The sequence below is a fragment of the Lissotriton vulgaris genome, chromosome 8 (genome assembly GCF_964263255.1).
Source record: "Lissotriton vulgaris chromosome 8, aLisVul1.2, whole genome shotgun sequence".
NCBI classification, from domain to species: Eukaryota; Metazoa; Chordata; class Amphibia; order Caudata; family Salamandridae; genus Lissotriton; species Lissotriton vulgaris.
The window spans coordinates 1,511,541,711-1,511,564,518 of NC_141696.1; the positions used below are offsets into that span (position 1 = coordinate 1,511,541,711).

The 22,808-nt window shown below is 48.6% G+C and overlaps 1 protein-coding gene across 1 annotated transcript in view; it reads left to right on the forward strand.

Annotated features, from left to right (window-relative positions):
- Positions 1–11,912: 11,912 nt before the first annotated feature.
- Positions 11,913–22,808, forward strand: part of FSTL1 (follistatin like 1) — a 100,061-nt gene continuing 89,165 nt past the window's right edge. Inside the window, exons 1-2 of the mRNA XM_086935629.1 lie at positions 11,913–12,042; positions 20,829–20,885. Of these exons, the coding sequence (XP_086791755.1) occupies positions 12,040–12,042; positions 20,829–20,885 (60 nt within the window). The 5' untranslated portion in view covers positions 11,913–12,039. The remainder of the gene's footprint in view (positions 12,043–20,828; positions 20,886–22,808) is intronic.

Here is a 22,808-nt window from a genome sequence, read left to right on the forward strand (position 1 = left end):
TTATCTTCAGGGCCTCTCTTATTTTCGTTACAGGTATAGGGAACCGCTATATTGAGTATTTTCATGTGTCCATCCTTTACCTTAAAGAGAGATACGATCATTATTGTTCTTTTGTCGTTCCAGATCTCCCTCCCTGCTGTCCCCTTCCTTTCCTTCCTGTTTCCTTCCCCTCTGCCCTAACTTGATCCTTCCTCGACCCAGGCTATCATAGCTTTCTGGGTCCGGTTAGATCAGGGGGTGGCTTTAATTTCATCATCCCGCTGATCCCGAGGACTTGGAGGATAACAGAATATTCGACCCACGAATTACCGTCCTCTTGATCAGTGGGCTGCGGAAATGGCCACTTTGGATGATGTTTTAGCTGCCCTAGTGTTAGTACAAAACAAATTACATGCTTCCAAACAGGAGAGAGCAGATTTACGCACACGGTTGGATACTATGCAAAGAAATCCTTTCAGCGCAGGGCCATCAGGGACGGCTTCTCCCAGTCCAGTGGTGGTAGAAATGCCGACCATTATCCCGTTGGCTAACCCAGAACGTTTCAAGGGGGATGCTGGCTCCATTCAGGTATTCCTTACGCAAGTTACCTTACACTTTTCATGTAAGCCGAGATCCTTCCCCACTAATCAGGCCAAGGTGTCTTTTCTAGTATCGTATTTGGCAGGGGATGCTGCACAGTGGGCAGTCCCATTAATTCAAAGAGATGACCCCATCATACATGATTGGGAGGCATTTAGGGATGAATTCATAAAGGTCTTTGACAGACGGGCAGACACTTATACGGCTGATAGAGAGTTGTTGAGACTGAGACAGGGGAATCAAGACCTGTTAACCTATCTGAATTCTTTTAGAAGGCTGGTCACTGAAACTAAGTGGCCAGAAGCTAAGCAGGCTTCTTTGTTTCATCAAGGACTGAATGAAGATTTGAAGGATGCCATTGCCCAAATAGATCCTCAACCTGCAACTTGTGAGGATTTAATTAATTTAGTCATGCGTTTGGATCATAGGTTGAGGGCACGTAAGGGAGATCATAAAGACAAAGGCAGAACAATACCTTCTTTTGTTCCCTCCAAGCCCGCCAAAAACGCTACATCTTCTGGGGTGGGGCCTATGGAAATAGGGGCCGTAAGAGCAGCGTTAACCACGTCAGAAAAAGAGCAGAGAAGAAAGAATGGGCTCTGTCTATACTGTGGCAAGAAAGGGCATTTCGTTCGAGAGTGTCCTGTCAAGCCCAAGGTGTCCAGATTTCGCTTTAATAAAGGGGCATCTGCTGTGATGGAAAAGTCGACGGAAAACTAGAGGGCTCTGAGGTGAACGAAGGGGTTCCTTGGAGTCAGTCAGTCATCCCTTCATTGCTTAAGGATATTGTTGGAGCGCAGCATTTGTTTATTAAGATTTTGTTATTTATACAAACGGAATGGATCACGGTGCATGCCATGGTGGACTCAGGGGCCACAGGGATGTTTATGGATTTGACTGAGGCTAGAAGGATAGGGATCCCGCTCCAAACCAGGGCCTTTCAAGAAGAGGTGTATGCTGTTGATGGGAGAAGGTTAGACATTGGCCCCATCAGTTATCAGACTGGAGAGACAGAAATGGCTTTTGGTGATCATAGAGAGAGGGTCACGTTTAGTATCATTAAGGCACCTCATTATGGCATAATTTTGGGGATTCCATGGTTGAAGCTACATAACCCTGATATTAATTGGGAAACAGGAATCATTACATTGAACTCCCCATTTTGTAAGAGCCATTGTTATGAAGACGTTGAGAGTCCCTCATTCTCGTTAGCGAGCAGTGTACATGTGGCCACCGCAGCAGAAAAGGACGTGTTGTTGCCAGAAGTATACAAAGAGTTTTCGGGGGTTTTCGATGAAGTTCAGGCTGAAGTACTCCCTCCCCATCGGCAGTACGACTGTCAAATCGATCTAGTCCCTGGAGCAGTCGTACCTAGTGGTCGCTTGTATGCCTTGACCGAACCCGAAAACATACATTTGAGGTCTTATCTGGACAAATTGATAGACGTGGGGTTCATCAGGCCTTCTAAGTCTCCCGCTGCGTCCCCTCTTTTCTTTATACCCAAGGCCAATGGAGAACTGAGAGCTTGTGTAGACTTTCGGGCCTTGAATGCTGTCACCATAAAGAACTGCTACCCCCTTCCTCTCATCCATGTGCTATTGGAACAGGTGAAGAAGGCCACCATCTATACCAAGCTTGACCTTAAGGGGGCCTATCACCTTGTAAGAATGAGGAAGGGGGATGAGTGGAAAACAGCCTTTAAGACCAGATATGGGCTGTACGAGTACTTGGTTATGCCCTTTGGGCTCTGCAATGCCCCGGCGGCGTTCCAATACTTCCTGAACGATGTTTTGCGGCAGATTTTGGACAGATACGTCGTCGTCTATATAGACGACATACTGATATACTCCGATTCTGTGGTTTCCCACGTGCAGCATGTCAAGGAGGTATTGAACAGATTACAAAGACATAGCCTCTTCTGCAAATTGAGCAAATGCGATTTTCATGTAACCACAGTTGGAATTTTTGGGTGTAATCCTCAGTCCACAGGGGCAAGAGATGGCAGAAAGAAAGATCCGAGCAGTCAAGGAGTGGCCTGTTCCCCAAAACATAAGGAATATTCAGTGCTTTATTGGCTTCGCCAATTTCTACAGGCATTTTATCAAACAATTCTCCCAGGTGGTGGCTCCCATTACGCATCTCCTACGGAAGGCTCAACCCTTTCTATGGACTCAGGAGGCGGATGAAGCTTTCAAGACATTGAAAGCCGCATTTGTGTCGGCCTCGGTGCTGGCACATCCTGATCCTGAAAGACCCTTCATCGTAGAGGCGGATGCCTCCGATATTGCTGTTGGGGCCATTCTATCGCAAAGACACGAGTCTACAGGGCAGATGCATCCTGTCGCATACATGTCCAGAAAGTTGAATGGGGCTGAATCTAATTATTGTATCGCCGAAAAAGAATTGTTAGCGATCAAGGTGGCATTTACGGAATGGAGGCATTTCCTGATGGGATCAAGACATATGGTCACTGTATATACTGACCACCGGAACCTACAGTACATGACGGCTGCTAGACACCTCACGCCTCGGCAACTCAGATGGATGTTGTTCTTTTCGGGGCTCCATTTCACCATCACCTTCCACTCATGAGTGGAGAATAGAAAGGCTGATGCCTTAACCCGCCAGTCCTCTCTCAGAGTTCCAGAGAACAGGATGGAAACGGCCATTATAGATCCGGCGAAGGTGGTATGTGTTATACAGCCAGACGCGTTCCTGCAGGGAATCCTCAAGGGAATCAATACCTTCTACTGGAGGGATTGGATACGCATGCATCCTGAATGGCAAATCAAGGATGGGTATCCAGTGAACAATGGGCAGTTGCTGATTCCCACGGAACCTCTCCGTAAACAGGTTTACAAATGGTGCCATGAGTCTCCTAGTGCGGGTCACATGGGGGTGGACAAAACAATCGATCAAATCCTTCGGAATTGTTAGTGGCCATCCTTGAGACTAGACGTCAAGGGATGGATATCCCAGTGTGAGGTGTGTGCAACGAGAAAGGCGGATCATAGACGCCCGGCTGGGCTTCTACAACCGCTGCCCACTCCGTCTGTCCCCTGGGAACGCATTTCTTTGGATTTTGTAGTGGGTCTGCCTAAGGACCAGGGATGCACGGCCGTGTTGTTGGTCATAGACTATCTGACCAAGATGGGCCATTTCATTGCATGCCCCCAAGTACCGTCTGCCGGTCATCTAGCAGAACTGCTAATGATACATGTGGTACGGTTACATGGCCTTCCAACTGTTATTGTCTCTGATAGAGGTGCCCAATTCACCGCACGTTTCTGGAAATCGTGGTGTTCATCGTTGCACATTGAGACTGCTCTATCAACCAACTTTCACCCTCAAACTGATGGGCAGACGGAGCGCCTCAATCAAACTTTGAAACAGTTTCTGAGGAGTTATGTGGATCAGGGAAAGGACAACTGGGTGAACTATTTGTGGCTCGCGGAGGTGGCGTATAACAATGCCACTCATAGTGCCACTCGGGTCTCTCCTTTCTATTGCACTTATGGATGCCATCCACGCTTCATACCTTTTCTCCATCCCATTGGTGTGAATTCAGTGCCTGAGGCGGCCAAGAGGGTTTCCCACATCAAGGACACGCTGGTGAAGGCCCAAGCTCAGCTAGAGGCGTCCAAGGAGACTTATAAACGTACTGCGGATAAGCACAGAAGACCGGGCCGCTGTATCAGGTGGGGGATCGAGTGTGGTTATCAACACGGAATATCAGATTCCGGAAGTACAGTGTGTTCAACCCGCAGTACAGTGGCCCTTTTTCCATCCTACGGCGTGTCAATCCTGTGGCTATGAAACTCAAATTGCCACATCATTTGAGATTGCATCCGGTGTTTCATGTGTCACTTTTGAAACCCTCCTTCTCACTGGTGCGCACGCTACCCCCACCTGTTGTGGTCCAGGAGGGGCACGAGTATGAGGTGGATGGCATTCTTGATTCACGATGGAGAGGTAGAGGCCTGCGGTATCTGGTCTCATGGAAAGGGTATGGACCGGAAGAAAACTCATGGGAACCGGCGTCTGGGGTTCATGCACCGCGCCTGGTGGCGGCTTATCATAGGAGATTCCCCTTGCGTCCTGGCCCGGGGAGGCGCGCTTAGTGAGGGGGGATGTACTGTCAGGAGTCGGATTCTCCTTCAGGAACAATTCTTGTTATCACAAACTACATGGCCCAGAAACCCTGTGATCAGGGAGGAGTATATAAGGGCGGAACCTACGGAGAAAGGCGTCGGATATTTTCGTACCTGACCCGGTGTTGGAGTATGAGGTTCGTCTTTGGGAGTTCTTGTTCCTTGTGTTTCCTTGTCCTGGTTCTCGCTGATCCTTCCTGCCGATTTTGTATGATTCCCCGTTGGCTGAGCCTTATTGCACCGGCTCGTGGGGGGGACATTTTTTTCGTTTCCTTGCTCGCCAAACCACGGCGTGTTTCCCAGTCCTGGAGGTGTTCTCCGTTGGCTGAGCCTTCTTTCACCGGCTCGTGCGGAGTACGCCCGGGGCTGTTGTCTGTTTGCTATTACTCGTCCCCGTTGGCTGAGCCTTCTTTCTTCGGCTTGTGCGGGGGACGCGTAGAGTTTCCTGTTCTCTGTGCTCTCCGTTGGCTGAGCCTTCTTTCAACGGCTCTTGCGGAGTAGCACTGTTGACGGTTCTCACGTCTTGTTGAAACCTTCCTTCGGACCCAGACCTGTGGGCTCTTCGACCAGGTACTGTACTTATATCTTCTAGGGGTGACGTAACCCCAACCTTTTACTTTGGTTTGGTTTGAATGCATAAATTGGTCCTTGCTATGATATGGTGAAACGTGATCTCGGCCATTCATCTGTTCTGTCATGGTATGTACTATTGAGTAGTATTGTCATTGGTAAAGAGGGAAAAGGTCTACCCTAGCTAAAGTCACGGCTGATTTTGTATTTCAGGTGGAGAACCTACACGCTTCATACACATATCCAGGACCAGTTAGTAGGGGAAGAGAATTATCTTCAGGGCCTCTCTTATTTTCGTTACAGGTATAGGGAACCGCTATATTGAGTATTTTCATGTGTCCATTCTTTACCTTAAAGAGAGATACGATCGTTATTGTTCTTTTGTCGTTCCAGATCTCCCTCCCTGCTGTCCCCTTCCTTTCCTTCCTGTTTCCTTCCCCTCTTCCCTCACTTGATCCTTCCTCGACCCAGGCTATCATAGCTTTCTGGGTCCGGTTAGATCAGGAGGTGGCTTTAATTTCATCATCCCGCTGATCCCGAGGACTTGGAGGATAACACTATTTATCCATCTGGCTCAACCCACCGATCCATCCACTGCACTATTCTACCTACCCAACATTTATCCACTTTCTCACCATCCATCAGGTCACATATTAAGCCTTTCAAAGTTGGAGCAGTATTCCAGTCATTGGAAACTGGGCACAATACTGCAGCAGGGGCTTGAATCACTCGATACACTGCCACAGAAGAGCTCTATAAACTGGGCACAATGCTCCAGACATGGCATCGGATAGCAGTAGAAATACTCAAGGTGTGGTATCAACAGTCAGGTGAGGTTCCTGGTAAGTCCTTCAGAATAGGGCACTGTGCTCCAGACAAGGCCTTCCCAGTGATGTGTACACTGCACAGATGTAACACAACCTCCCTTTCCTTCTTGATGTATTATGCCTGCCTCTGCACCCAGCAATCCTTCAGTAGCCCTATTCACTAGAGATATACCAGAAGGTTTACCGTCTTTGGAAGCACTCTTTATCAACACTGCCGTGCCGCACCTCTTTTGTGTGCACATGCACACTCAAAAGTGACATTGGTACGGCTGCTGGCTTGCTGTTCTTTTTTGCAGATTTATATAACGGGAACTCGACCCAAAGGTGTTTGAGCACTTTACATGAGCACTGATTATGTTACATGAGGATACATTCTTTTTTTGAGGGGTAGGCACAGGGAGAGTAAGTGATTTACCCAGACTCACAGATGTGGAGTCGACCCCGTGTCTCGAACCTTGGTTTCCCAGCTTCAAGGTCAGAAGTCTAGCCTTAAGACCACATCCTCTCCCCTTTACTGAGTTTACGAGACCTTGTACCCCCACTAAGCATGGGTGAATTTTGCGAATTCGCGATCCGCAAATTTGCAGATTTGCGAATTCGCGATCCGCAAAATTTGCGAATTTGTGCAAATTTGCGGATTTTTGTTTTTTTGCGTGTTCGCGGGGTTTTTTGCGTGTTTGCGGGTTTTTGGCGTGTTCGCAGGGATTTTTGCGTCTTCGCGAGCCGCTTGCATGGCGAAGTTACCCATGCAGTCGTTTATGGGAGAGGGAGAGATAGATAGATAGATAGATAGATAGATAGATAGATAGATAGATAGATAGATAGATAGATAGATAGATAGATAGATAGATAGATAGATAGATAAAGAGAGGGAAAGAGAGAGGGAGAGAGAGAACGAGAGAAAGAAAGAGAGGCCGGATCTCTGAAGGGCCAGATTCCTGAGTTGCCCCTACAGAACATACAGCTTTTTATTTTTAGCAAAATGCACATGAAAATTGTGCTGTAAAGGTCTCTTTTAGTTTAACCCCTCCTGACAACTCAAAATGGGTGTATTTGCCATCCTCTCCCTTCTTCCTGCTTTTTATATCTGTAAGTGCTTCCTGATGAGGTTTAATTCCTTGGACAGGTGCCTCGTTGCCTACTTGTAACTATTCTCTGACCCTGCTTCAAGGGTCAGAGCAGGGTCAGAGAATAGTTGCAAGTAAGCAACGAGGCGCCAGGAAGCAATTAGCAGCAGGTGTCCAAGTTGAAGTTAATTTGTCTGTAACCCTTTTGTAAAAGGTTACAAAGAAATTAGGTTCAACTTTTGCACCTGCTGCTGTAACCCTTGCTTGGCTGAAAATTCGTCCCCGCTGATTCGCGGATTTTACCGCGATTTCGCGAGATTCGCGAAATCGCGGAAAATCCGCAAATTCGCCCGCGAAACGGATTTTACGCCCACCCTTAACCCCCACCATGTCCATGGTTGTCATCAGTTATGTCACTTGAGATGTTATCAGTGATGTCATCAATGATGCCATTGAACATGTCATGAGTGCTGTATTTGCGGGGTCATAAGCTGAACATAGTGGGGGCACAAGTTAGTTACCTCAGTAAACTATAACTCGTGAAATTCTGTGATTTTTTTTGTTTAAAATGTTATGTTTTTATCTGACATTTCCACCTAGCTTTAATGTACCCAGTACCTAATTTGAGCCGGTGGCTGCCGGTGGGGCCCAACGGCACTCATTTTTGGGGACTGGTACATATTTTTCTTCTCCGATACTGATGGCGAACAAGAGAGAGAAAAATACACAAACGGTAAAGAAGGAGGAAGAGAATGAAGGAAAGCAGGCGCAAAGAGAGAAAGCAGAGACAGCAAGAGAGAGGTAATGGGGCAGCAGTGTCTGTTGGCAGATTAAAGTGGCATGGGGTGGACTCAACCCTATGGAACATTGCTATTCGGAGCGCCGATTTTAAATAGCACCGCTGGAGCAGAGCTTTAGGCCCTGGCACAAATTCTTCTATAAATTAAGCACTGGTACCTGTTCTGTGTGTCAGGGAAACAGGGACGACTGCTGCCTGTGTTGTCTTTGTACTATGCGTTAGAGAAGTGTAGCACAATCTAATCACTATACAAAAAAAATATTGGGTTTTGCCAATGCTTGGTTTAAGAAAGAATTTCTCTGACAGTGCTCCTCACATGAGCACGAGATTGTATGAGTGAACAAGTATGTCTATGGATTGCCTGTGTCTCGTAAGTAGTGTAATACTACTAGTATTGCGAGTGTTTTTACTTATTTAGGCACGTGGTGGTTGAAGCAGGTGTCTCGTCCAGCCGCTGGGGTTGTCTCTGTAATGGGTGTTGCTGTGTGTGTTGACAGCTGCAGTCTGGGGACCTCTCACCATGCACACGTCATCAGGACTCCCGTGTCAGGGCTGGAGCTGAAAGTGTTAATAGAAAGGGACGGACTCCCCGGTGTGAATCTTGGTTCGTTCGAATTGAGAAAATTTCAATCATGCACTACCTAATCCATCCATTCAACCATCTATCCACCTCCTCACGCATCTACACACTTATCCAATCAATTCCTCCATCCAAGCATGCACTTAAGCACCCACCCACTCACTCGCTCACCCACCTACTCAGCCACTCAACTCACCCACCCACTCAGCTCACTCACCCACTCAACTCACTTACCCACTCACTCGCTCACCCACCCACTCAACTCACTCACCCTCTCAACTCACTCACCCACTCACTCACTCACCCACCCACCCACTCACTCCCCCACCCATTCATCCACTCAATCACCCACCCACTCAACTCACTCACCCACTCACTCACTCACCCACCCACTCACCCACCCACTCACTCACCCACTCACTCCCCCACCCACTCAATCACCCACCCACTCAACTCACTCACCCACCCACTCACTCCCCCACCCACTCACCCACTCATTCACCCACCCACTCAACTCACTCACCCACTCACTCACCCACTCACCCACCCACTCACCCACTCAATCACCCACCCACTCAACTCACTCACCCACTCAACTCACTCACCCACCCACTCACTCACTCATCCACCCGCTCACTCCCCCGCCCACTCACCCACTCAATCACCCACCCACTCAATTCACTCACCCACTCACTCACTCACCCACCCACTCAGTCACCTACCCTCACTCACTCAACTCACTCACCCACTCATCCTATAACCACCTCATATTTCCACACAACCATGATGTATCTATTCACCCATTCACTCACCCATCCGTTCATGCACCCATTTACTCGAACATTGAAGAAGAAAGCGAGGAATACGGCTGCTCAGCATTTCAACAGTCAATAGAGACAGCAGTAACAGCCACCCGATGCGTGACATGCTGTGATGTCACGCCCAGCTGCCCGTCAAGAGCTCAGTGTTTCACTGTGTTTTCCTTTGGGTTGAAAAAAGCTGAGACGCAGCCTTAACGCCTCGAATTGTTGTTGTGTGTATTTCACGATATATTGTGCTCTAAAGTGCTCAAGGGTTCCTTTGGCGCAAGAGGCGCTACATCAACAACGAATAAAAGAGCCACGCATTTGGATAGCGCCCTTCTACCGTCGGTATGCCTCTGTGCGCATTCAGGGTCTGAGCGACCCCGTACGGTTCTGGAATTCCGTTTCAAGGAGTTAATGTGTGTCATCATGTATCTACTTTGATAACAAAGATGAAACTTTTAATAATAATAAGACACAAGTTGAATTCGGGTTTGTTGAGTGCTATTGTTAGCCGGAAGCGAACTTTTTTCTTCCTGTCAGGCTCGTGTCTTGCCGCATTCTTGTGCTGAGGGGGTGCCATATTTATTTATTTATGCAATTTTATATAGCGCGGACTTTACCCGAAGGCGTCAGAGCGCTTCACAAAAGGAACAGAAATGATACAAACTGAGAACATTACACGATCAACAGATTGCAAAAGCATACGTTACGTTACATACGGTAAAGTGATAATTGTGAGCAAACAAAAATACATGAGGTAGTAAAAATTGTGAGCAACCAAAAATACATGAGGTAGACAAGGTAATAGTGACACTTGTGAGCAAACAAAATACATGAGGTAGTAAAAACGTGAGCTGCCAAAAATACATGAGGTAGTAAAAAGTGCACAGGCTACAAGAGAAAATAAGAGTATAATTTGTGGTATAATACTGCAATATATGCTAGACACTCATGCACAAGAACAAACGTTACGTAGGCAAAGGTGGCACTTGTGCAAGTATCAAAGGTATAAAACATGTGAGAGGAAGCAAACCGTGTGTTACAGGGGCAAAGTGGTGAGTGCAAGTTGCAAGAGGGTACCAAACACAAGTACATGGATAATACTGCAATAAAAGGCAAACACTCTAACCACAAGAACGCACTGGGAAGGCACTTCCATGGACATGAGAAGTAGAAATTTTCAGTAGTGGGAGGTCTTCCTTCAGATAAAAGAGAGGACATGAATTACTTTTGGAGGTGTCTCTGGAGGAGGAGAGCTTTGAGGTCCCTTTTAAAGGCCTGGGAGTAGGCGGTGTCATGGTGCACTCTAGGGGTACCAGGGCAGCTGCAGCATTTAATACAGCTATTGTGTTACTTCTGAACGCGTCTTCCTCCTGCCCCCTTTGTCCAGGTCAGGTTTGGCTGTGACCCTCGCCCAGCCCCACTCGGCTGCCCAAACCTCCTCCTACCCCCTCACGCCCTATGCACCCAGTGTGCTTTCATCCTTCCTGTGCCCAGTCTGCCTCATATGGGGGTGTAACGGCCAGAGCTGCCGACTTTGAAGTTGGGGAGCCAATTTTGAGTCCCGGCGTCAGCTGAACATTCCGTGATTCTGGGCAAATCACTTAGGGGCATATTTACAAGGCCCTTGAGACACTTTTGCATCATTTTTAACGTGTTAATCTCCCAAGTGCCTACTAAAATGAATGTCTCCTTGTGTAACATAATTGGTGCTCATGTAAAGCGCTCCAATACCTTCGGGTCCAGTCCGGGGCGCGCTAATAAAAACTGGAGAAAAAATGCACAAAAAAATAGGCCGAGGGCACATCTAAGGAAAGAACTCGATGGGATGGCATTTGCATGCAAAGTTTCAGACCCCTCCGACCGACCCCACCTTCCCTCGCCCTGCATCCTCGCAGGGCCTGCTCCCTGCCCACAGCCCCTCATCCTTAGGGGGCACCCACACGGGCCACGTCACAGGAAGAGGAGAACGGAGGGATGCGGAGGGATGCAGAGGGTGGGTGGAAGGGTGGGTGGCTGGAGGGAGAGAGGTGGGTGAGATTTACTACCTCATGTATTTTTGGTTGCTCACAATTTTTACTACCTCAAGTATTTTGTTTGCTCACAATTGTCATTATTACCTTTACTACCTCATGTATTTTTGGTTGCTCACAATTTTTACTACCTCATGTTTTTTGTTTGCTCACAATTGTCACTATTACCTTATGTAAGTAACGTATGTTTTAGTAATCTGCTCTTCTGTAATGTTTCTCATTATGTTTCATTTCTGTTCCTAATGTGAAGCGCTCTGACGCCTTCGGGTAAAGTCCGCGCTATATAAAAATGCATAAATAAAAAAAATAAAATAAAATGTCTGTGCGGAGGGCTCTTGCTGAGGGTGGACGGGAGAATGGAATGAGAGAAAGGAGGGGTGAGGAGCGAGGGGGCGGGGCTGCACTGGAGGGGGGAGAGCTGGGATAGGGGCAGAAGCCTGGAGGGGGCGGAACGGGAGGGAGGGGGGCTGGCATACTCGGCCCTCTGCCCTGCCTGGATCAGATTTCCTCCTGGAGAGAAAGAGAAAAGGCAGCCGAGGCAGCGACAGGCATCTCTGCAGCCCGCTCCCCAGCGCCAGCACACAGCACCCCGCAACCGCTGCAGAGGACCCCCAACCAGAAGACAACATGGTGAGGACCCCAGGACCCGGGGAGGGCGCCAGAGGAGGGATGGAGGGGCGAGAGGAGGGTTGGAGGGGAGGATGAGGGGCACTCGAGCAGTCAGGGGCTCCGGCCTGTCCCAGCTGGGGTGGGGGTAGAAAGCTGTCCTTCCTGGTGGGAGCCTAGATCCTACCCCCAGAACGCTGCCCTCCCCTGTCTTCTGTGTCCCCCAAATTCCACTTCCCTCGATCTTTTCTGTCCCTGATTCCCCCAAGTTTTCCTCTATTCTGTCCTCTCCATGCCCCCTCCTTCTATAACACCACCCCCTCTCCTGTTTCTCAAAGACTACCCCTCTCTCATGCCCACCAGGATCGCTGCCCTCCGGTCTCCCCACCCCCTCCCTATCTCTAGGTTTTATACTCCTTACCCCGTCTCTCCTGTGCTCGTTTATACATCCGTTCTTGGCCACCTAATGTCTATTCTTTTCTGCCCCTCCTCCTCCACCCCCCTCTCTTTTCTCTCCCTTCATCAGGTTCCTCTTCTCCCCTCTACCCCCTTCCTGTCCCCCATGGACTCAGCCTTCTCCTCTGCACCCCAGAACAACTCCCCTCATCTAGCCCCAGACTTACCCTGCCTCCACCCTGCCTGCAGATCTGCCTTCTCCCGCACCCCTCACTCCTCACTGCTCACCTGTCTCTCCCAGCTCTGTCACCTAGAACCCCCTCCCCCACCCCCTTGTTGCTTCTCCTGCCCCACTTGGGTTCAGCGCCTTCGCTTCAGCCCGCGTGGTATTCCGATTCTGGCGCTGCTCTGCCGGCCTGTCCTGCAAAGGAGGAATGCTGAACAATGTCAAACATTCGCCCCAGTACAGAGATCTGGCTTAAATCCAGTGTTGATTTGGTCCCCATGTCATTCCAGTTTGGACCTAGCCATATGCAAATCAGTCTTGACCCTGCGCCCAATGGGAACAGTCCAGCAGGAACGCCAGGCCAGGTCCTCCCTGGACTGGAAACAAGCATCCTGGGACTGGTTTCGGGGTTTCACCCCTCATCAGCCAGGCTAGCTTGACTCCAGTAGCACGGAGAGCACGTCTGGGCATACCCGTTCCACTCGGGTGACAAATGCAATGAAAAAGAACAATTGATGGACGGAAACATTCACCCCAGTACAAAGAACTGGGCCAAAATTCATCGTTTCTTGCTCACCATTGCCTATCCTGGCACTGGTTTGCTGGCCTATCCTGGCACTGCTGTAGATTCTGGCACTGTTCTGTTGGCCTACCTGGCACTGCCGTCGATTCTGGCACTGCTCTGTTGGCCTACCTGGCATTGCAGTTGATTCTGGCACTGCTCTGCTGGTCTATCCTGGCACTGTTGGTGATTCTGGCACTGCTCTGCTGGTCTATTCTGGCACTGCTCTGCTGGTCTATTCTGGCACTGCTCTGCTGGTCTACTCTGGCACTGCTGGCGATTCTGGCACTGCTGGTCTATTCTGGCACTGCTCTGCTGGTCTATTCTGGCACTGCTGTCGATTCTGGCACTGTTCTGTTGGCCTACCTGGCACTGCCATCGATTCTGGCACTGCTCTGTTGGCCTACCTGGCATTGCCGTTGATTCTGGCACTGCTCTGCTGGTCTATTCTGGCACTGCTCTGCTGGTCTATTTTGGCACTGCTGGCGATTCTGGCACTGCCCTGCTGGTCTATTCTGGCACTGCTCTGCTGGTCTATTCTGGCACTGCTGGTGATTCTGGCACTGCTCTGCTGGTCTATCCTGGCACTGCTCTGCTGGTCTATTTTGGCACTGCTGGCGATTCTGGCACTGCCCTGCTGGTCTATTCTGGCACTGCTCTGCTGGTCTATTCTGGCACTGTTCTGCTGACCTATCCTGGCCCTGCTCTGCTGGCCTATCCTGGCACTGCTGTCGATTCCGGTTCTGCTGGCCTATCCTGGCACTACTGTCGATTCTGCCACTGCTCTGCTCTGCTGACCTATTCTGGCACTGCTGTCGGTTTGGTACTGCTCTGCTGGCCTATTCGGGCACTTCTGTTGATTCTGGCTCTGCTGGCCTATCCTGGTACTGCTGTCGATTCTGGCACTGCTCTCCTGGCCTGTCCTGGCATTGCTGTTGATTTTGGCACTGCTCTGCTGGCCTGTCCTGGCACTGTTGTCGATTCTGGCACTGCTGGCCTATCCTGGCACTGCTGTCGATTTTGGCACTGCTGGCCTGTCCTGGCACTGCTGTCGATTTTGGCACTGCTCTGCTGGCCTGTCCTGGCACTGCTGTCGATTCTGGCACTGCTGGCCTGTCCTGGCACTGCTGTCGATTTTGGCACTGCTCTGCTGGCCTGTCCTGGCGATTCTGGCTCTGCTGGCCTATCCTGGCACTGCTGTCGATTCTGGTTCTGCTGGTCTATCCTGACACTGCTGTATATTCTGGCATTGCTCTGCTGGCCTATCCTGGCACTGCCGTCGATTCTGGCACTGGTCTGCTGGCCTCTCCTGGCACTGCTGTTGATTCTGGCTCTGCTGGCCTGTCCTGGCACTGCTGTAGATTCTGGCATTGCTCTGCTGGCCTATCCTGGCACTGCTGTCGATTCTGGCACTGCTGTATTGGTTTGGCCCTGCTCTCATCCTCCTCAGTTGCATGCACTGCTCTGCTGGTCTGTCCCAGCATTGCTGTCGATTCTTGCATGCCTAGCAGACCTCTTGATCCAGCACAGTGCTCAATCTCCTCATGTTTTTGGGCACTGCTCTGGTATTCACTCTCCAGCTGTTCTGGCCCTCTCCCAATCTGCATTTACCTGGCTCTCTTCACGTGCTGATCATGTTCGGGCTCTCTGCCTATTTTTTGAACTGAGCCCCCTCTGGTCACCTTCCTCGTTTTCCCTTCCTGACACATTCCTGGCTCTCTTCATTTTATGGTATGATTGCCTCTCTTCTTTCAGGCAGTATGCTCACTCATTTCTCATTTTGTCTCTGTACTCCCTGCTTTCTTTCGATTCTGGCCTTGAGTTTGCTCTCTTCCCATTCTGCCCCTGTGCACTCTCTCTTCCAATCCTTTCCCTATGCTCACGTTCTTTCTAATCTGGTCCTGTGCTCACTCTCTTTCCATTGTGGCCCTGTGCCCTCTCTCTTCCTATCCTGTCCCTGCTCTCTTCCCATACTCCCCTGTGCTTGCTTTCTTCCCCTTCTAGCACCATGATCACTCTTTTCCCAGTCTGGGCCTGGCCCAGTGCTTGCTCTTTGCTTACTATCCCCCCATTCTGGCCCTGTGCTCTCTCTCTTCCTATCCTGCCCCTGCTCTCTTCCCATACTCCCCTGTGCTTGCTTTCTTCCCCTTCTAGCACCATGATCACTCTTTTCCCAGTCTGGGCCTGGCCCAGTGCTTGCTCTTTGCTTACTATCCCCCCATTCTGGCCCTGTGCTCTCTCTCTTCCTAGCCTGTCCCTGCTCTCTTCCCATACTCCCCTGTGCTTGCTTTCTTCCCCTTCTAGCACCATGATCACTCTTTTCCCAGTCTGGGCCTGGCCCAGTGCTTGCTCTTTGCTTACTATCCCCCCATTCTGGCCCTGTGCTCTCTCTCTTCCTATCCTGCCCCTGCTCTCTTCCCATACTCCCCTGTGCTTGCTTTCTTCCCCTTCTAGCACCATGATCACTCTTTTCCCAGTCTGGGCCTGGCCCAGTGCTTGCTCTTTGCGTACTATCCCCCCATTCTGGCCCTGTGCTCTCTCTCTCTTCCTATCCTGCCCCTGCTCTCTTCCCATACTCCCCTGTGCTTGCTTTCTTCCCCTTCTAGCACCATGATCACTCTTTTCCCAGTCTGGGCCTGGCCCAGTGCTTGCTCTTTGCGTACTATCCCCCCATTCTGGCCCTGTGCTCTCTCTCTCTTCCTATCCTGCCCCTGCTCTCTTCCCATAATCCCCTGTGCTTGCTTTCTTCCCCTTCTAGCACCATGAGCACTCTTTTCCCAGTCTGGGCCTGGCCCAGTGCTTGCTCTTTGCTTACTATCCTCCCATTCTGGCCCTTGACTCACTGTCTTTCCATTTTGGCCATTTTCTTGCTTAATTCATATTCTGCCCTATGGCTCAGTTACTTCCCATGTTAGTTCCATGCTCGCTTACATCCTATATTAGTCCTATGAGCACTCTCTTCAATGCCTGGCTGTGTACTCAATATTTTCCTATTCTGGGCTAGTGCTTGTTTACTTCTTATCTTGCCCATGTGATTGCATACTTCCCGTGTGAGCCTTGTGCTCGCTTACATTCCATGTTAGCCCTACGCTTGCTCTCTTCCCATTCTGACCCTGTGCTCCCGCTCTCTTCCCATTCTGCATCTGTGCTCACTCCGTTCCCATCCTGCCACCTAGCTCGCTCTCTTCCCGTTCGGCTCTGGTGCTCACCATCTTCCTATTTTGCCGCTGTGCTCCTTTGCTTCACTGATGGCCCAGTGCTTGCTTTTTTCCTGTTCTGGCCCTGTGCTTACTATCTTCCCTTTCGGGCCATGTACTCACTCTCTTCCTATTCTGGCCTGGTCCCTACTTACTTTCTATTATGTCCTTCTGCTCATGTACTTCTCTTGTTAGGTCTGTGCTCGCTTACAACCCATTTTAGCCCTCTCTTTGCTCTCTTGCAGGTCTGGCCCTATGCTCGCTTTCTTCTTATTCTAGGCCTTTGCTCACTTTTATCCTATTCTGGCCCTGTGCTTGCTTTCTTCCTATTGTATACCTGTGCTCGCTTTTGTCCAATTTCGGCCCTGCACTTGCTTTCTTCCGATTAAATACCTGTGCTTGCTTTCCTCCTATTCTGGCCCTTCGCTCGCTTTCCTGCGCTTATAGCTCTGTACTTGCTCTCTTCCAAGACTGGCCCTGTGCTCTCATTCTTCCTATTCTGGCTCTGTGGTCGCTTTCTTCCGATTATATACCTGTGCTCGCTTTCTTCCTGTTCTGGCGCTGTGCTGGCTTTTCTCTGATTATAGGACTATGCTTGCTCTATTCCAAGACTGGCCCTGTGCTCACTTTCTCTATATTCTTGTCCTGTGCTCATTTTCTTCCGATTATATACCTATGTTCACCTTCTTCCTATTCTGGCCCTGTGCTCGCTTTCATCCCATGTAATACCTGTAATCGCTTTCTTCCTATTCTGGCCCCATGCTTGATTTCTTCCAATTATATACCTATGCTCGCTTTCCTCCTATTCTGGCTCTATGCTCGCTTTCTTCCGATTATATACCTATGTTCGCTTCTGGCCCTTGGCTGTATGCTCACTCTCTTCCTATTCTGGCCCTGTGCTCACTTTCTTCCAAATATGTATGCCTTTCTTCACTTTCTTTTATTCTGGCCCTGTGCTTGCTTTCTTTAGATTATATACCTATGCTCGCTTTCTTCCGATTCTGGCACTGTTCTCACTTTCTTCCAATTATATACACACCAATGCTCACTTTCTTCCTATTCTGGCCCTGTGCTCGCTTTCTTCCTATTATATACACCTATGCTTGCTTTCTTCTTATTCTGGTCCTGTGCTCGCTTTCTTCCAATTATATACACACCAGTGCTCGCTTTCTTCCTATTCTGGCCCTGTGCTCGCTTTCTTCCAATTATATACACATATGCTCGCTTTCTTCTTATTCTGGCCCTGTGCTCACTTTCTTCCGATTATATTCCTATGCTCGGTTTCTTCATATTCAGGCCCTGTGCTCTCTTTCTTCCAATTATATACACCTATGCTCGCTTTCTTCTTATTCTGGCCCTGTGCTAGCTTTCTTCCGAATATAAACCTTTTCTCGTTTTCTTCTTATTCTGGCCCTGTGCTCACTTACCTCCGATAATAGCTCTCTGCTTGCTCTCTTCCAAGACTGGCCCTGTGCTCACTTCCTATTCTGGCCCTGTGCTCGCTTTCTTATTATTAGCCTGTGCTCACTTTCTTACTATTCTGGCCGCGTGCTCACTTTCTTCCATTTGTATACCTTTGCTCGCTTTCTTATTATTAGCCTGTGCTCGCTTTCTTCCATTTATATACCTTTGCTCGCTTTCTTATTATTAGCCTATGCTCGCTTTCTTCCATTTATATACCTATGCTCTCTTTCTTATTATTAGCCTGTGCTCGCTTTCTTCCTATTGTATACCTGTGCTCACTTTTGTCCAATTTCGGCCCTGCACTTGCTTTATTCCGATTAAATACCTGTGCTTGCTTTCCTCCTATTCTGGCCCTTCGCTCGCTTTCCTGCTCTTATAGCTCTGTACTAGCTCTCTTCCAAGACTGGCCCTGTGCTCACAATCTTCCTATTCTGGCTCTGTAGTCGCTTTCTTCCGATTATATACCTGTGCTCGCTATCTTCCTATTCTGGCGCTGTGCTCACTTTCCTCTGATTATAGGACTATGCTTGCTCTCTTCCAAGACTGGCCCTGTGCTCACTTTCTCTATATTCTTGTCCTGTGCTCATTTTCTTCCGATTATATACCTATGTTCACCTTCTTCCTATTCTGGCCCTGTGCTCGCTTTCATCCCATGTAATACCTGTAATCGCTTTCTTCCTATTCTGGCCCTATGCTTGATTTCTTCCAATTATATACCTATGCTCGCTTTCTTCCTATTCTGGCCCTGTGCTCGCTTTCTTCCAATTATATACACACCAGTGCTCGCTTTCTTCCTATTCTGGCCCTGTGCTTGCTTTATTCCAATTATATACACCTATGCTCGCTTTCTTCTTATTCTGGCCCTGTGCTCACTTTCTTCCAATTATATACACACACCAATGCTCACTTTCTTCCTATTCTGGCCCTGTGCTCGCTTTCTTCCAATTATATACACACCAGTGCTCGCTTTCATCCTATTCTGGCCCTGTGCTCGCTTTCTTCCAATTATATACACCTCTGCTCGCTTTCTTCTTATTCTAGCACTGTGCTCACTTTCTTCTGATTATATTCCTATGCTCGCTTTCTTCATATTCAGGCCCTGTGCTCTCTTTCTTCCAATTATATACACCTATGCTCGCTTTCTTCTTATTCTGGCCCTGTGCTAGCTTTCTTCCGAACATAAATCTTTTCTCGCTTTCTTCCTATTCTGGCCCTGTGCTCCTACTCTTCCAGTTATATACACTGATGCTCGTTTTCTTCTTATTCTGGCCCTGTGCTCACTTACCTCCGATAATAGCTCTATGCTTGCTCTCTTCCAAGACTGGCCCTGTGCTCACTTCCTATTCTGGCCCATGTGCTCGCTTTCTTATTATTAGCCTGTGCTCGCTTTCTTCCTATTCTGGCCCTGTGCTCACTTTCTTCCATTTATATACCTATGCTCGCTTTCTTGTTATTAGCCTGTGCTCTCTTTCTTCCATTTATATACCTATGCTCGCTTTCTTATTATTAGCCTGTGCTCGCTTTCTTCCCAGTCATTTCTCCCTAGACTTGACCAAGATCCTCGACTGATGTATTCGCCACGACTTCCCGAGTCCCATATATCCACATAGAATCTTGTACCCCTCTTTCACCCCCTCGAGTCATGTGCGCCCTTAAAGAACATCATCCCATCCAGGCCCACGAAGAAAACCCAGCTGTACATATCCCTCCAGAGTGAGAGCCCCCAGCCTCTCTCTCTCCCCAAGAGCAGACCCAAGCAGTCCCTCCCTCTCTTCTACCCGCATTGCCCCGCCCCTTTCCCCCTGCCTCGCTCTCCCTCCACCCCTGCCCCCCTCTCCTACAGCCAGTCGTATGGGAACGCATTCCTTCTCAGCCGTTCACTCCTGCCTCCATGGCCTCCCGTAGACATTGGGATTTCCTCTTCAATTTAGGTTTTGTTAAATGTAAACGTCCCTGTTTCTTGTAAAGCGCTTTCATGCCCGTGGTCTTATAGCGCTATATAAAACAGTTAAAATATATAAGGACACATGTTCTAAACCCAACCTCATGTATCCTCCTACACGTATCTATCACCAAGACTCGAATACCCCAGAAATATGTGCCCCATATACTTTCCTATCACCTGTACCCCTAGACTTGTGTACCCCAGCCGCCTGTATCTATCTAGACTTCCCTTCAAAGTATCCCCCTACACTTATCTATCCCCTCAACTTGTATTCTGCAGAATTATGGATTCCATATACGGACCTATCACCTGACACTCCAGCCTTGTGTACCCTTGTAGACTTCCTTATTACCTTACACTCTCGTACCTCAGCCTCATGTATCCTTCTATAATTATCTATCAATTGGACTCGTATACCCATAAATAATTATGTACTCCATATACTTACCTATCACCTGTACCCATACACTTGTGTAACCCAGGCTTATGTATCTATCTAGACTTACCCATCACCCTAGACTCAGCCATCACCCTAGACTCACCCATCACCCTAGACTCAGCCATCACCCTAGACTCACCCATCACCCTAGACTCACCCATCAACATAGACTCACCCATCAACCTGACTCACCCATCACCCTAGACTCACCCATCACCCTAGACTCACCCATCAACCTAGACTCACCCATCAACCTGACTCACCCATCACCCTAGACTCACCCATCACCCTAGACTCACCCATCACCCTAGACTCAGCCATCACCCTAGACTCAGCCATCACCCTAGGCTCAGCCATCACCCTAGGCTCAGCCATCACCCTAGGCTCAGCCATCACCCTAGACTCAGCCATCACCCTAGACTCAGCCATCACCCTAGACTCTCGTACCCGAGTCTCCTGTACTCCCTAGACTTCCCTCAAACACTCAAGTCCTCTAAGCCCACCGCCCTGTATCTGCCTCGACGTGTCTGCCCCCCTGACCCGTGCACCCAGACTCACGCCTCCTCTGCTTCTGGTTCCAGATGCTGAAGTGCCTGCCTGTGCTGGTCCTGCTGGCCGTCTCCTGGGTCCACGCGCTGGTAAGTACCGCTCACTCTGCGCATGCGCGTCCCAGACAGACTCCATTTTAGGAGAGGAATGTCTTTTTTACAGCTTTATAATATGGTGATAAAGTGAACGGGTGCTCCCCCTGAAGATGAAAAAATGAAGCATTCTTTGGATAATTGTGTGAAAATGGAAATATGCGTTAAAGTCTGTTTATTTTAGCAGAATAAACGGCAGCAGGATGTTCTGAAACATCTGGGCGGGTTGGTGGGGGGCGAGGAGGGAAGGGGGCTATTACACAGCAGGGCAGGGGGAGAGAGGGAGGGTAGTGCTGATTTGAGAGGAAGTCAATGGCATTTCATAATTGCCGCAATTTATTCAGCCTGGGAGGCATTCCTCATTCTCAGTTGTATCTCCACTTCAGAAAGATTTGGGCTGATTGTATTTTCAAATGGGAGGTTTAATGTAATTACCCTACCCAGGGATATTTATCTTCGCAAACAGCACTGGGGAGATTGTAATTCATTCAGGGAGATTTGCAAACTAATGAATGTTCTGCTTGTGTTTAAATTGGAAAACCAAGCGTTGACCTGCTTTTCAAGATGTTTTCTATAAATCAGAACACACTCTCCTCTAATATAAAATACTCTTGTTGTTGCAGATGTGCAGGGAAAGAGATGCGTTTGTAGCTCAGTAGGTTTTGTGCCCGGGCTAGCATATGTTTGGTACTTCCAGTCAAAGGTTCAACTCCTAGTGGGCCTTGATGGGGAAATACTGCCACCTCCCAGGAGCATATGAATGAAGCTCACCAGACATAGCAGGTTTGCTCAGAAACAAAGTGAAATGTATTTAGTGATACCAAAAGCATGCATCATTGAATTAGCAATGATGCATGCTTTTGGTACCACTAAATACATTTCACTCTGCTTCGGAGCAAACCTGCTATGTCTGGTGAGTTTCGTTCATATGCTCCTCGGAGGACCAGTATTTCCCCATCAGGCCTATCCTGACGTTTTTTTTTTTGTAAACTTTATTTATCAAGTTTTAAGTTTTACAGGTTAAATCTCCAGCACAGTAAATCCACCGCTCTCGTCATAAAGAAAAAAAAAAAAACATCACAGCAAAATATCAAGCAGTCAGTTGCATAATAGTTATGAGGATATTGTGTTCATTTTGTCTGAACCCCAGTTTAGACATGGCCATAAGCAAATCAGTCTGACCCTGTGCCTCATGTGAACAGTGCAACCCGAACTGCCAAAGCCATGTCTTCCCTGGACCAGAAACAAGCATCATAGGACCGGTTTCTGGCATTTCAGCCGTCATCAGCCAGGCTTGCTTGAATCCAGTGGCAAAGTGAGCAAGGGACTCACGTCTGAGCATACCCTGCCAACTTAGGGCGAACAAAGTGATACAAAAGGGGGTGATGGACGGAGCGCTTGAGCAAATCAAACACTCACCCCCAGTCAACTGATCTGGCTTTAATCCATCACCATTCTTTAGCTCACTCCGCCACCCCATTTCAGATGTGGCCATATGCAAATCAGTTTACCCTGTGCCTCATGGGAACAGTCCAGTTCGAACTGCCAAGATAAATAGCAAAGCAGATAAAACCTCAAAATCTTGTATTTTCTATGCTTTGAAATAAATACAAGATAAAAACCCATGGTTTTGTCCAAAATATTCTTAAGTGATTTTTAACGCAGAGGCAAAATTGTAGTGTTGAAAAAAGATGTAAGTGATGAGGCTTGGAGGCTTGGAGCAGAAGGCGTAACCAGGCAAAATCCTGGAAAACTGTGATTTACAACAGAACAGAAACAAAGGAGAGCAGTGCTCAATTTGTGCCTGTGGTTTCCAGGCCTCGGACCTGCACTTGCTTGTCAAACATCTGCACTTGTGACAGTCTTCCACATGGTGGTGCTGTCTGGCTAATTTAGAGTTGACCACAACAACAGTAGATA